Source organism: Hyla sarda, chromosome 1 (genome assembly GCF_029499605.1).
Source record: "Hyla sarda isolate aHylSar1 chromosome 1, aHylSar1.hap1, whole genome shotgun sequence".
Classification (NCBI taxonomy): domain Eukaryota; kingdom Metazoa; phylum Chordata; class Amphibia; order Anura; family Hylidae; genus Hyla; species Hyla sarda.
The window spans coordinates 90,958,274-90,973,153 of record NC_079189.1 but is presented as its reverse complement, the minus strand read 5'-3'; the positions used below and the strand labels follow the sequence as shown (position 1 = coordinate 90,973,153).

The window sequence follows — 14,880 nt, the reverse complement described above, 5'->3', positions numbered from 1 at the left end:
TGTAGGTTGACAATATGGGGGGCAGGTGGAAGTGAGAAACATTTGCCTGCGGCCTGTGACTACATACAGTGTTTGCTCCTTTTTTTTTTGGTTAGGTTTTTTGTAAAAATAAATAAATAAAATGCACACAGCCATTTGCTACAGGATTGATTTGACTGCTCGGATAATGCATGGAGGTCACAGAAAAGGTTTGCTGGGAATCTTGTTTATTAGAGTGGTTTCCCTTTAAGTATGTTCTGTTCTTCATTTTCAAGGTTACAGTTTCCTTTAACATTTCTTGCTAAATTGATCCAATAAACACACATAGTTCTTTGGATGTAACCTTCCTGGAACTGTACAGTTATACAATTCCGTTGACAGTAATTGACTGAAAGGTGTTTTCAACCTACAAGACACATTAGTTCAAGAAATATCCTTAAGGATAAAATACTGTAACATTTATTGGCTGACGCTAGAACATTTGTGTTTCTCTATTGTAGGAGGTTGAGAAGCATTGTCGGTGTGGCAAGCACACAAAGCGAATGCCTTGTCATAAGCCTTATTTATGTGAAACCAAATGCCCCAAGACCCGGGATTGCCAGAGGCATCAGTGCAAAAGAAAGGTAAGGCCATTGAAATGCATTACTATAGGATTTCGGACTGTTGGAAAAAAAAAGAACTTGCTGTGGTGTAGTAGGCTCTGGTTATTATGTAGTTCCTTTTGTTTCTTACACTGACAGTAAAATGACTAGAGCAGTGTTTCCCAAGCAGGGTGCCTCCAGGTGTTGCAAAACTACAACTCCCAGCATGCCTGGACAGCCTTTGGCTGTCCAGGCATGCTGGGAGTTGTAGTTTTGCAACACCTGGAGGCACCCTGGTTGGGAAACACTGGACTAGAGAGTTACTTTAATCAATGCAGCAAAATATTTCCTTCACTCTTCACTAGAGATGAGCGAACTTACAGTAAATTTGATTTGTCACGGACTTCTCGGCTCGGTAGTTGATGACTTATCCTGCATAAATTAGTTCAGCTTTCAGGTGCTCCGGTGGGCTGGAAAAGGTGGATACAGTCCTAGGAAAGATTCTTCTAGGACTGTATCCACCTTTTCCAGCCCACGGGAGCGCCTGAAAGCTGAACTCATTTATGCAGGATAAGACATCAACTGCCGAGCCGAGAAGTTCGTGACGAATCGAATTTACTGTAAGTTCGCTCATCTCTACTCTTCACCTGACAAATCGGATTCTGGTAGTCCTATAACCTTCTGGGGACTTACGTATTAAAATAAAATTAGCATATTGTAATACAAGTAGCCTCTAGTGACCGCTTTCTGGTGAGTACTCTGCCCTCAGTACAGTGCTGGTTCCACTTTCAGCTGATCAACCTGACTGTGACAGACCTATTACTAGGTTGTCCTACATTTGTCGAGCAACAAATTATTAAAAACCTGCACAGAATGGACAAGGATTGACAAAGATAAATGTAAGCATACTCATACTCGCCGATCAACCATAACATGGCAAGTGAAGTGAGTAACAGTGATCATGTTGGAACAATAGCACCTGCTGAGGGATAGAATGGTTATACACAATTAAGGACAGTTCACATTGACAAATTCCAGGCTGACATTCTGTGTGCAGCAGGTGGTGCTGATATCAAGTAGCACTATGACCCCAAATGCCCGCACCTTTTCAATTGACTGATCACGATCACGGTGCAGCCCCCGCCACGGTGCAGCCCCAGGATCACGGTGCAGCCCCAGGATCACGGTGCAGCCCCCTGCATTCTGTGCTGGGCGCTACCTCCAACACAGGGATGTGAAGTCACAGCCACGCCCCCCCCAGTGATGTCCCGCCTCCTCCCATAGACATGAATTGGGGGGGGGGGGGGGTTGCGTGGCCGGGGGCTGCACAGAAACCACAGGGGTCCCCAGTGGCTGGACCCCTGCGATCAAATATCCTATCCCCTATACTTTGGATAGGGTATAAGATGTATAAAGCCGGAATACTCCTTTAGCAATCACTTATAGTACTTTAACTAGATGTATTAACCCACAAAAATGTTACAATTTGGAAACTGTACATTTACATGGAATGGAGTGATCAAATATTTCCATCTACACTCTCGCCTTGCTTAAAAAAAGCCTACTTACCACTCTGTCAATGGATAAGTAGAAGAGTTATGGCTTTAGGAAGGCGTGAAGGAAAAAAAAGAAAACACCAAATTGCAATTTGTCTGTGTTCTTAAAGGAGAACTCCAGAGTATAAAAATTGTCGCCCATACTGCCGGCAGTAAAAAAAATAAAGATGTACATACCTTCCTCCGCTCCCATGGGGCCTCCGGTAACCGGCTCTTGTCTCCGCCGCGATCCACTTCCTGGTTGCCGGTGGTTGGATGAATCCGCCAATCACCAGCCGCAGCGAAGTCCCTACTCGGCCGGCGATAGGCTGAGCGACAGTGTGAATACGCTTCAGGACACAAAATTCTTCAATACACCGGCACCTGCGGCCGGGGCCGAAAACGTCACACTGCCGCTCAGCCTATCGCCGGCCGAGTCGGACTGCGCTGCGGCTGGTGATTGACTGATTCATCCGACCACCGGCAACCAGGAAGTAGATCGCGGCGGAGACCGGAGCCGGTTACCGGAGGCCCCGGGGGAGCGGAGGAAGGTATGTACATTTTTTTACTGCCGGCAGTATGAGCGACAATTTTTATACTCTGGACTTCGCCTTTAAGGGCTTAAAGTATGCATTTTGTGTCATTAAAATTTCATAGTTTATGGGAGAGAATAAAATTTAACTTACAAAATTTGTGATCAACTTGTATATTATACTTTGAGACATTCAGGCTAATAGAGAACATAGACAGATAATTGCTTGTTGTGTAACATACAGTATTTATTAGATCCTTTATATGTTAAAAAGATGACACCGCAGAAGTTTAATACGCTCCAGTCACTGTATAAAGCTGCTAACAGTCTTTATATTTGGAGGCCAGTAGGGGCGCTGTTACATTGGAGTTCACAACTTTGGCTTTAGGTATAGCACAAAACACTTATGCAGTGCAACATTATTATTAACTAATAATTACAAGGTTGTTACTAAAATTGTAGGGCATGTCTAATTTACCTAAATATATACCTAATATTTCTAAATATGTTATATGGAAGGGAAATTATGACGCTGCATTTATTAGTCAAGTAATCACATTTGTCGTTGTGACAAACAAGCTTGGCAATGTGAGGGTACCCGGACACGTGCAGGTATTCATCCGATTTAATTCTGGATTTTTAATGCAGGTTTTGGATCCCACATTATAGATTGTAAAGAAATAGAAAGTTTATATAGAGAACACCGATTAAGACCATAGTACTGACTGTTAATTTTTTTTTCTGATGTGACCAAAAATCTATAGTTCTGTAGTTTGGTATTTTATTTACATACATTTCTCTGGTGATAAGAAATATGTTTTGTTTTTTTTGTTTTTTGTGTTTTTTTTTTATTTTTTTTATTTGTAAAATGGGAAAATAAAGGTGATTAAATTTTTTTTTAGTGGAGAGAAAGTTATATATTTTTTTAAAACATTATTTTACACTTTTTACAGTGTAAAACATGCAACTGAGGTGTGTAGTGTGTAATTCTACAGCTCCCAGTATGACATGAACAATTTTTAGGATGTGCTTTATAAACAAGAAAGCTGACCGTTATCATCTCGGTACAAATCAGACATGGACTACAGCACTCGTCAGACACCGGAGACTTACAGGTGGCATCTTCACTGATCATTGTTGTTCTTTTATTCTCCACTTGACCTAGACTGCCACTAAGAATTCTAGCTATGTCTCAACTACCTTATTCTGTTCTCCCTAAATATGATACTACCATATGCTTTGCTTCCTACATATAATACTGTCACAAACTGTGCCCCCCTAATAAAATACTTGCACATAATGCACCCTGAATACAGTAGTGCCACACATGGTGCCCCTAACCCTTGCTGTACTCTGCCATGAATGATGTTACCATGTCCCTTAAATGAATCATACCACTGTGCCAATTAATGATGCCACCGCCCCTCCCCTAATTAACTGCCACTACCCCCAATGAACTCTGCCTCTGTCCCATACTGATCTGTACCTCTGTCCCCTTTATGAGCGGAGATTGTGCCAAATCAACTGGGCCACTGCCCCTTAAATTAGGCCACTGTCCCTTGATGAACTGTGCCAGTGCTAATGGTATCACTGCGCTGGCAGGAACGAAGCAGAGTGTTCCTTACACCTGACAGCGCTCAGTTACTCAATTGTATCAGTGACACCTGAACTAGCCTCACGACTATGGCACCAGTTGCAGTTACAACCACTGCGATGCCTATAGTTACATCACTGTATGGAGATCACCTGAGATCAATTGGCATGTTAAATTTGAAATGCTTAATGTTCTTTTTTTTTTTTTTTTTTTTTTTTTTTTTTTTTTGCAGAAATAGGATAAATATGAGAAAGGAACATGTAAGAACAATAAAAAAAATCCTGAAATCTTGACATTTTTCAGTCTGACTACTAGTCCTAATAAGTAAACACTTCTCTGCAGCTAGCTTATTATTATCACACATGTGATTACAATGAAAGGGAACACCAGTATATAGAGAATGAATCAGACCATTCACAATAGGTGATTGTCACAGCTTCTATGCACAGGTCACAGAGCATGCCTAGAACACTCTCCCATAGATGTCAAAAAGTCATCTCCAGATTAAGGGTTCCTATGGTTTAGCTTTAAATTGTATCTAGGGATGTCCCAATACCATTTTTTTAAGACAGGGTACGAGTACCGATACTTTAATTCTAGTACTCGCCGATACCAAGTACGAGTACTTATATTTTAAAGGAAATCTGAAACCAGGGTGATCCGGTTTCTGGTGCTGTTTACCGTATGATATGTGGGTTCCTTGGGCAGAACAGAGAATTTGCATTGGCGGGGAGACCGATGTACACATGGTGAGCAGCGGTAGAAACCGCATCACCTGCACTATCTACCTATAAATTCAAGTTAGTGCAGGTGACTCTGCGGTAAGATTGTCTTTAATAGTAGGTAGTGTCCCCTTGCAGACATTAGCAGCAGCCCTCCGGCAGTTATTAGTAGCAGCCCCCCTGTAGACAGCAGGCCCCCCCTTGTAGACATTAGTAGCAGCCCCCCTGTAGATCGCAGCACCCCTTTAGACAGCAGGCCCCCATTTAAACAGCAGCAGGCCCCCCCTTTAGACAGCAGCAGGCCCTCCCCCCCTTTAGACAGCAGCAGGGCCCCCCCTTTAGACAGCAGCAGGCCCTCCCCCCTTTAGACAGCAGCAGGGCCCCCCCTTTAGACAGCAGCAGGGCCCCCCCCTTTAAACAGCAGCAGGGCCCCCCCTTTAAACAGCAGCAGGGCCCCCCCTCCATTTAGACAGCAGCAGAACCCCCCCCCCCCCCCCCCCGTTTAGACAGCAACAGGCACCCCCCTTTAGACGACAGCAGGTTTTTTAGACACCAGCAGGCCCCCCTGTAGACATTAGTAGCAGCCCCCTCCTTGCAGACAGCTCACCTGCGGCTGTCCTCTGTCGGGTGCTGCCGCTCCACTGCCCTGTTCTCCCGTCCGCATCATGGCATCCTATGGAGGAGCATGGGACATATACGTCACTCTGCTTCCTCTGTAGCATTATGCTGGGTGCAGGGGAGGAGGTGGAGTGACGTGTGTGTCACATGCTCCTCCATGGAACACTAGATGCGGACGGGAGGCTGTGAGAATGGGGCAGCTGAGCGGCAGCAGGTATCGGACATGGTATCGGGGGACATTAAACGAGTCCCCGATACCATGCAAAAAAAATAAAAAATGAAAGCCTTTCATTGGAACACTTCTTGATCTACCGGCGAGTCTTTTTGTTAAACTCCAAGCAGTTGGTGTCAGCACCTGGGCCATCACCTGGGCCATCACCCATCTTCCATATAGAGGGATTACTTCTCCCAGCATTCTTAACTTAACCATTTTTATTGTAACCTATACTGTATTATGTTTATTTATGTTTAAAATCTTTCATCCTCCTAAACTCCCTAATAAGTATCTGCTGGTTTATTACTATGCTGTGATGATCAGTATGTGGTCACAGACGTCTGGGATTAACCAGTAGGAAACCTTAGATTTTTATTACACCAGACTATTGGAAAGCAATACTAATAACGTTGCCTAGCTTCCCATTACTTTCCCTTCTCATCTAGTGTTACACATTGAAAAGTACTTGCACACACACACCATCATTCACTTACCACTCACTGGGAGCGGTGTGTTCCTGATAGTGATTGCACATCTTTTTCAGATAAATCATTCATAAAAAGCCAGAGGCACCTGGACTGTTGGAGCAATTTTCAAGATGTAGATCTGTGTTTTTTATGCCTTCTTTCAATCGATTTCACATGGTGTGGCCGAGCGCTCCCCTCATCTAGCTCACAGTCTCCTTTCTGTAGAAAGAGGGATATTAATCATGGTTGGTTAGTGATGCCAATGACGGGTTAGATGTCAGCTACTGTTTCTTATAGCTAAAGGTCAATCCCTGCTCCACTAGAATTTTCCCTGTCAACCAAATATGCAAGTCTGGTCCTGTATACTGTATTTTCATTCCACATGACTGTAACTCCACACAACTTTACTAATAAACCCCAAAACACCCCTTAGATTTGATGCTACTATTTGTTTTTTTGTGGCATGGTTTACAAATATAAACATGTTTATAAACACAATAGATACTTTTAAGGCTGCATTCACACCTCGTTTTTGCAATACGGTTGCCGTATCCTGTTTGGTTTAAAAAACCGTATCGAACCGTAGTGCAAACCGTATACATAGACATTTCATTGTAAACCGTATGCCAACTGTAGCATCAGGTTGTGTACGTTTTGCATCATTTACGGTTGTATATACGGTTTTTAACGGTACACCAAACCGTAGTTTACTACGGTTTTGTGTCCCGGTCAAAAACCGTATCCAACCTGTATACGGTTATTTTAAAATGGAGTTCTATGGTAACCGTATGTAACCGTATGTGCATATGGTTACATCCGGTTTGCACAATACGGTTTTTCATTTTTTTCATTTTCTTTTTTTGGAAATTCAATAAAAAGAAGAACTACTTTATTTATTTAAAATGTTGACAAACTTTAAAACCGTATATATTTTTTTTCAAGAAAAACGTATTAAAATGTATGCAAACGTATATCAGTTTTCAAACCGTATACAGTTTAAAAACGTGAGGAGGCATATACGGTTGCATACGTTTGCATACGTTTCGGTCCGGTTCGGTGACATACGTTTTTTTTAACAGAAACTGGATACGGCAACAGTATTGCAAAAACGAGATGTGAATGCAGCCTAAGGGTGCAGCCATTTTTTTTTCTTTATTGCGTTCTACGAGCAGTGAACTCTTATTTTTTTCCATCTACAGAGCCGTATGAGGGTTTGTATTTTGTGGGACCAATTTTTAATGGCATCCTTCATTTTACCATAAATTGTACTATAAAATAAATATATATAGATTGGAGAGAATAGACGATTGCATAATTTTGTGGGGCTTTTATTTTTATAGACTTACCCCATGCGGTAAAGATGACATGCTAATTTTATTTGTGGGTCATTACTGTGAAGTTTAATGTTCTGTTTATACACTATTCTTGCACAGTTTCTGACCTTTTTAAACTAATTCTGGAGTTCTAGTGGAGTGGGGGTGGTCAAAGCAAAAATAAAAAAACTTTACATTTAGATTATACACTCAAACTTTATGAACTGGAATTATCTAAGTTATGGCTTATCACTAAAGTCAATAGGGGTCCAAAACTTATGGTATATTCACACAGCAAGTTTAAAAAATAAAATGCTGCCTGTGTGGAATCTGTTTTAGACACAAAGGTCTCATAGGATAACAGTGTCTCATAGCTACCAGCTTATCCTTCATCCTGCCATTATATTGTAATCCTCTAGTTATTACTCATAATACACTGAAAAAACACTATACTAGACTCGGATTACCAAATGTAACAACATTTTATTAATAATAAAGCTTAATACATAAATGACATATCATTGTTAAAAAGGCAAAGGTACCCAAAAACATCCGGGGGTAACTGGTGCAGTAATTGTATGCAATCATATATATGGCCAATGGAATAGAAAGTGCTTGTGCCTCAGAAAAGGTGCTAATAATGTCTCGCTACCTACTGAACCTCATAACATGGGGTTCCCCTAGAATGGGCCCACTAATTACACCTTGCGGTTCACTAAATAAGTATCACCACATTGTATTGCCATGCAAGATAAGGACATCAATCTTACCCATGTGGGAATGCACTCCTTGTACCTCCGCGACCCCTACAGCTGTTTCATCTCCTTCCCCTGGATGTGGATTTATTTGCAATTGGCGAAATCTGCCGGGATTTAATGCAAAAACGCACTGCTAAGGCCTTCTTCACATTTCCATTAGAGGTGCCAAACAGACTCCGTTTGAAGCCAGGAAACAAAGCTGGATAGTCTGTTGCACAAGGGACCCATTGACCATAATGGGGTCTTTCTGGTTTCTGTTTAGCAGGATCTGACTGGACATTACTGCTTGCTGCTCCGCTAATAAATGGATTGTGTGGATAGAGAGACTGAACGGAGCTCCGATGCAGATGTGAACATAGCCTTAGTGCAATGCGATTTTTTTTATTTTTTAGATAAAAAAATCTGTGGCGCAGTTTTAAATCATTACAATGACCCTTTAAATACAATTTTTAGCTTCCTTATGTCATGGAAAATCATAGTCCTGAAATACTTGTGTAACAAGACATTTTACAGAGGAGAGCTGCGGATCTGCCTCTATGGAAACTTATTGTTAATTTTATGGTACAAACATTTGGTTGCAGGAGGTCACAGTAGATGAATGCTGGTTGGTATCATCACTATAACATGTTGTGTCTGCTCGAAGATTGAAGAATGAACAAAGGGGTTTCAGACAGGAAAATCTTTTTTAGTTTATAGCTTCTCATTATTCTTTCTTGGAGCAGAATAGACATTCCTTAAATATAATCCTATAATCAAAACTCACAACTATTTGGTAGTGATTGCTTTTAAATAGAGTCTGTTTTCCTCCTATTACAACATTCACATGCACCTTGACAGGAACGTGGCCGAAATATCTAAAACATACAATATTTGTTAGTACAACAGTTTGGTTACCATGGGAAATGTCTAGTTGTTGTTTGTTTTAGTCCTTTTTAAAAGGGTGAGGTTTGCTTGCCTCCTAAGGCTCTTTTGGGCCTTTAAAAGGGTCACTGATCACCTGACCATAGGGATAGGTGTTTGGTCCGTGGGGGATCTGAATGCTGGAACCCCCTTTAGTCATGAGAGCTACCTCTCACAAACTCTAAATTATAAGTCATAAAATCCTTTACACCAAAACATCTAAGCATATTGGCCCAGATTTATCAAACTTTGTGAGGGAAAAACTGGAGTGATTTTTCCCCAGCAACCAATCACAGCTCAGCTAACGAGCTCTGGTAAAGTGAAAGCTGAGCTGTGATTGGCTGCTGTGGAAATTATCACTCCAGGTTTTTCCCTCACAAAGTTTGATAAATCTGGGCCATTAAGTTTCAACCACCAAGCAATTCTGAAATATACCAGGTCGTATAGGACCCCTCTTTCTTACCATGCTCACCACATTCACCATCATTTTTTTTCTATCCATGGAGTTGTGTGAGGCTTTGGTATGAATTGTAGTAGGCACCATTTTGGGCACAGTGTTTGCATAATGCCGACAGGCATCCTATTAGGTTGTGAGGCCTCATAGGAGTACAAATATAGAAGACCTAGAACCAGGGGTGACTTATCCACTTGGCACATGATTGTTACAGCCAATAACTGGCGGGAGAGTATTGAAGCACTGGCATGGAAGCGGTGGGTGTCTTTTATTTTTCCTAAAAATCCCATTGGTCCTATAAGACCTGTTATATTTCAGATTTTTAGTTGTTTGAAAGTTTGTATGCTTATTTGTTTTTATGCAAATGGTTTTGTGACATAATATATAGAGTTTGTTAGATGTAATTTATAAAGCAAAAAAAAGTATTTGAGGCTCAAAGTGTCACATGTTTATGACCCCATCAGATTTCTAAATATTGCTGAGGAGAAGTGAACAGTAGCACGCTTCACTCCCCGGTTGCCTGCTATCTATGCACTGGATGGGCCCCCATAGACTTATTATGGAGACCGTCTAGTGTAGCTGTACGGAGATAGCAGCCAGCTGGGGAGTGAAGCACTCTGTTACTTCTCCCAGCATTATCTAGAGATTGGTTGGGTTCTGAACACTCCAACCCGAGTGATCAAACTTTTGAATGATGTCTGTCTGACATGTAGTGTTTTTTGTCTAAAAGACGAGGACAATTTAAAAAGATGTAATATCAGTAGTCATTTTTAATATTTATCATAGTTAGACAAGGCTGCTTTCTTTTCTAATAAGTATTTGTTGTTTTTTCGTCCAGTGTTGCTCAGGAAACTGTCCTGGCTGCGATCAGCAATGTGGACGTACACTGGGATGTCGGAATCACAAGTGCCCCTCCGTGTGCCACAGAGGTAAGAGAGAACCATTTAAGTATACGGTTAAATATCTTTTCCAGTAGTGCAGACTTTGGGGGCAAACTCAACCTTTTTTAAATAAATATGCACTTGGCTTGCAATGTAGTTTGTAAGCCCATAAGGGAGGGGTGTAACTAGGGACTTCCCTTGTGGCAGTGTTTTCCAACCAGGGTGCCTCCAGCTGTGGCCAAACTACAACTCCCAGCATGACCGGACAGCCTTCGGCTGTCCGGTCATGCTGGGAGTTGTAGTTTGGCCACAGCTGGAGGCACCCTGGTTGGGAAACACTGCCTTGTGGGATTACACTCCACAGTCTAAGGATGCACCAGATTTAACAAATAGGATGAGCCCCTGTGATCAATGTCATCACTGTGGATCTTTTTTTAGGTTGTCAAAGAAGTATCATCCGTAAATCTGGGCCACTGTGTTGACACCTTTTTTATTTTATTTTTTTTAAACCTATTTTTATTGGTTTTCAATCAACGGAATAACAGACACAGAAACAGTTCCAATAGACCTTCCCCCTCCACTCCCAATAGAGTCATGCCAAATGAACAGCTATACAAGAACTGAACGCATATGTAGAATCAAGGACAGAGAGGCCCACACGGAACAACAACACATAAAGACCACACAACAGACAGTGTCATTCACACACACACAAATCCAAACATACCCTAAGAGCTCCTCCATACCCATTTAGCCATTCTATGTCTGAGAGGCTCCCCGAACTGGAGGATCAGTAGAGATATCTAACAACAACCATGGAATTCAGACCGTGTCAAACTTTTTCAGACATTTCCTACTGACATAAAGGGCGTGGTATAAAGGGACATATTTACTAACTAGGGCAATCCACCTGGCCAGTGGGGGGCCGACACATCCTTCCAGGCCATCACGATAACTTTACGCGCACAAAACAAGAGAAGGCGGACCAAAATGCGTCTATAATAGCCCGTTTCCACACTGTCTTGACACCTTTTGTGGCCAGCATCAGTATCTTGAATGTGCTGAAACAAACAACACTGGACTTTGTGTACCACGGCTTAACGTGGCCGGTAAGCCTATAGATTATGGGGTCCAGTTATTACAGCGACTGCTAGACCCCTATAGTGTAAACTGGAGAAAGCCGTATTCTTTCTAAAGGATTAATTTGTTGCTTCCTTAACCCCTTAACGACGCAGGACGTATATTTACGTCCTGCGCCGGCTCCCGCTAATCAACGGCCGGGACCCGCGGCTAATACCACACATCGCCGATCGCGGCGATGTGCGGTATTAACCCTTTAGAAGCGGCGGTCAAAGCTGACCGCCGCTTCTAAAGTGAAACTGAAAGTATCCCGGCTGCTCAGTCGGGCTGTTCGGGACCGCCGCAGTGAAATCGCGGCGTCCCGAACAGCTGATCGGACACCGGGAGGGCTCTTACCTGCCTCCTCGGTGTCCGATCGACGAATGACTGCTCCGTGCCTGAGATCCAGGCAGGAGCAGTCAAGCGCCGATATTGCTGATCACAGGCGTGTATTAATACACGCCTGTGATCAGGATGAGAGATCAGTGTGTGCAGTGTTATAGGTCCCTATGGGACCTATAACACTGCAAAAAAAATGTAAAAAAAAAAGTGTTAATAAAGGTCATTTAACCCCTTCCCTAATAAAAGTTTGAATCACCCCCCTTTTCCCATAAAAAAAATAAAAGTGTAAAAAAAATAAATAAATAAACATATGTGGTATCGCCGCGTGCGTAAATGTCCGAACTATAAAAATATATCATTAATTAAGCCGCACGGTCAATGGCGTACGCGCAAAAAAATTCCAAAGTCCAAAAAAGCGTATTTTGGTAACTTTTTATAACATTAAAAAATGAATAAAAAGTGATCAAAAAGTCCGATCAAAACAAAAATCATACGATAAAAACTTCAGATCACGGCGCAAAAAATGAGTCCTCATACCGCCCTGTACGTGGAAAAATAAAAAAGTTATAGGGGTCAGAAAATGACATTTTTAAACGTATAAATTTTCCTGCATGTAGTTATGATTTTTTCCAGAAGTGCGACAAAATCAAACCTATATAAGTAGGGTATCATTTTAACCGTATGGACCTACAGAATAATGATAAGGTGTAATTTTTACCGAAATATGCACTGCGTAGAAACGGAAGCCCCCAAAAGTTACAAAATGACGTTTTTTTTTCGATTTTGTCGCACAATGATTTTTTTTTTCCGTTTCGCCGTGCATTTTTGGGTAAAATGACTCACTGCAAAGTAGAATTGGCGACGCAAAAAATAAGCTATAATATGGATTTTTAGGTGGAAAATTGAAAGGGTTATGATTTTTAAAAGGTAAGGAGGAAAAAACAAAAGTGCAAAAACGGAAAAACCCTGAGTCCTTAAGGGGTTAAAGGAATATTCCAGTCAAAAAAAAATAAAAATAATATTTCATATCAACTGGCTCCAGAAAGTGAAACAGATTTGTAAATTACTTTTATTAAAAAATCTTAATCCTACAAGTACTTTTTAGCTGCTGAAGTTGAGTTGTTCTTTTCTGTCTGACAACATTGCTCTCTGCTGACACCTCTGTCTGTCTAAGGAACTGTCCAGAGCAGGAGAGGTCTGCTATTGGGATTTGCTCCTACTCTGGACAGTTCCTAAAATGGACAGAGGTGTCAGCAGAGAGCAATGTTGTCAGACAGAAAAGAACAACTCAATTTCAGCAGATATATACTGGAAGGATTAAGATTTTTTAATAGAAGTAATTTACTAATTTGTTTAACTTTCTGGAGTCAGTGGATATGAAAAAAAAATGTTTTTGACTGGAATACCTCTTTAAGGATGCCCTTATACTCCAGAATGAGGTTATTAGATATGGTTGCTAATCACTGTTGTGTGGTTAAAGCCAAAATTGACTATAGTGGCTATTGCCCTTTTACTGCTGTGCTCTGAAGTCAAGCACAAGGAGAGCTCCTATTAGTATTTTATGGGGTTTTCTTTAAAGGGGTACTCCTTTGGAAAACATTTTTTTTAAATCAACTGGTGCCAGAAAGTTAAACAGATTTGTAAATTTCTTCGATTAAAAAATCTTAATCCTTCCAGTACTTATCAGCTGCCCTATGATCCACAGAAAGTTCTTTTAATTCTAGTTCTTTGAATTTCCTTTCTGTCCACAGTGACCACAGTGCTCTCTGCTGACACCTCTGTCCATTTTAGGAACTGTCCAGAGTAGGAGCAAATCCCCATAGATAGCCTCTCCTGCTCTGGACAGTTTCTGACACAGACAGAGGTGTCAGCATAGCGCACTGTGGTCAGGCAGAAAGAAAATTCAAAAAGGGAAGAACTTCCTGTGGATCATAACAGCAGCTGATAAGTACTGGAAGGATTAAGATTTTTTTTAATAGAAGTAATTTACAAATCTGTTTAACTTTCTGGCACCAGTTGATTTAAAAAAATGTTTTTTCCAGTGGTGTACCCCTTTTAAGCAATGTATAAAGGTATCGAGTTTAATGCTTGACACTGTTTTGTATTCTCCCTCTCCATTTATGAATCAGCTTGTTAACACATTACATTTTCCAGAAATGTTAGTACCACGCTGTGCACTAGCAGCCATAACAAGACAAATATAAATTGTATGCAACAGCCAAATCTTTAGGGTTTTAATCTTAAAAACAATATTGATTTTTCTCATTTCTTTGAAGCTAAAATAACACTCTGGCCTTATTTATGGGGCCGTCATTGGTGGAATGCCTGGCTGTGTGTATCTTGATCATTTGAAAGGTTATGATGAATGCAGAGACTCTATATGAGGCTTTCTGTGCTGTGGGCTTGCATTTGCCTAATGGGATCTCTTCTAAAGGTCACAAGGATGGACATCCTGATAACTTACCACATGAAAGTCTAAGGCCTTTGTGGTATTTGTTCAAAGTTGACTTTCTCAGAATTCCGAGACTGACATTCTGTTAATCTGATTGAAACATATGAAATGATTTCAAGACTAAAGAAAGAAAATGGCAGATTTTGCATGATGGTTTATACTTATTCAGCACCATGTGCACACAGCGGTATTATGCATTCAGCACTGATAGACATATGTACATATTTTAAAGTTATGAATAAAGTTAGACAAATCCTTTACAAAATCTCATCTTCATATTGACTTAAAGAGTTGTCTCATCACAAATCGCCTCTGATCTAGATTCTAGATTTAATTATATCTATTCATCAAAAGTAAAAAAAAACATTATCAAACAATGTGATCCTAATGTGTTAAGTTAAAGGGGTACTGCAGCGAAA

General features: G+C 41.1%; 1 protein-coding gene across 5 annotated transcripts in view; it reads left to right on the top strand.

Moving 5' to 3' along the window:
• Positions 1–14,880, top strand: part of NFXL1 (nuclear transcription factor, X-box binding like 1) — a 110,467-nt gene that overhangs the window by 31,365 nt on the left and 64,222 nt on the right. For all 5 annotated transcript variants that reach the window (XM_056557493.1, XM_056557496.1, XM_056557512.1 and 2 more), the window contains exons 11-12: positions 480–602; positions 10,506–10,596. In XM_056557493.1, the coding sequence (XP_056413468.1) occupies positions 480–602; positions 10,506–10,596 (214 nt within the window). The remainder of the gene's footprint in view (positions 1–479; positions 603–10,505; positions 10,597–14,880) is intronic.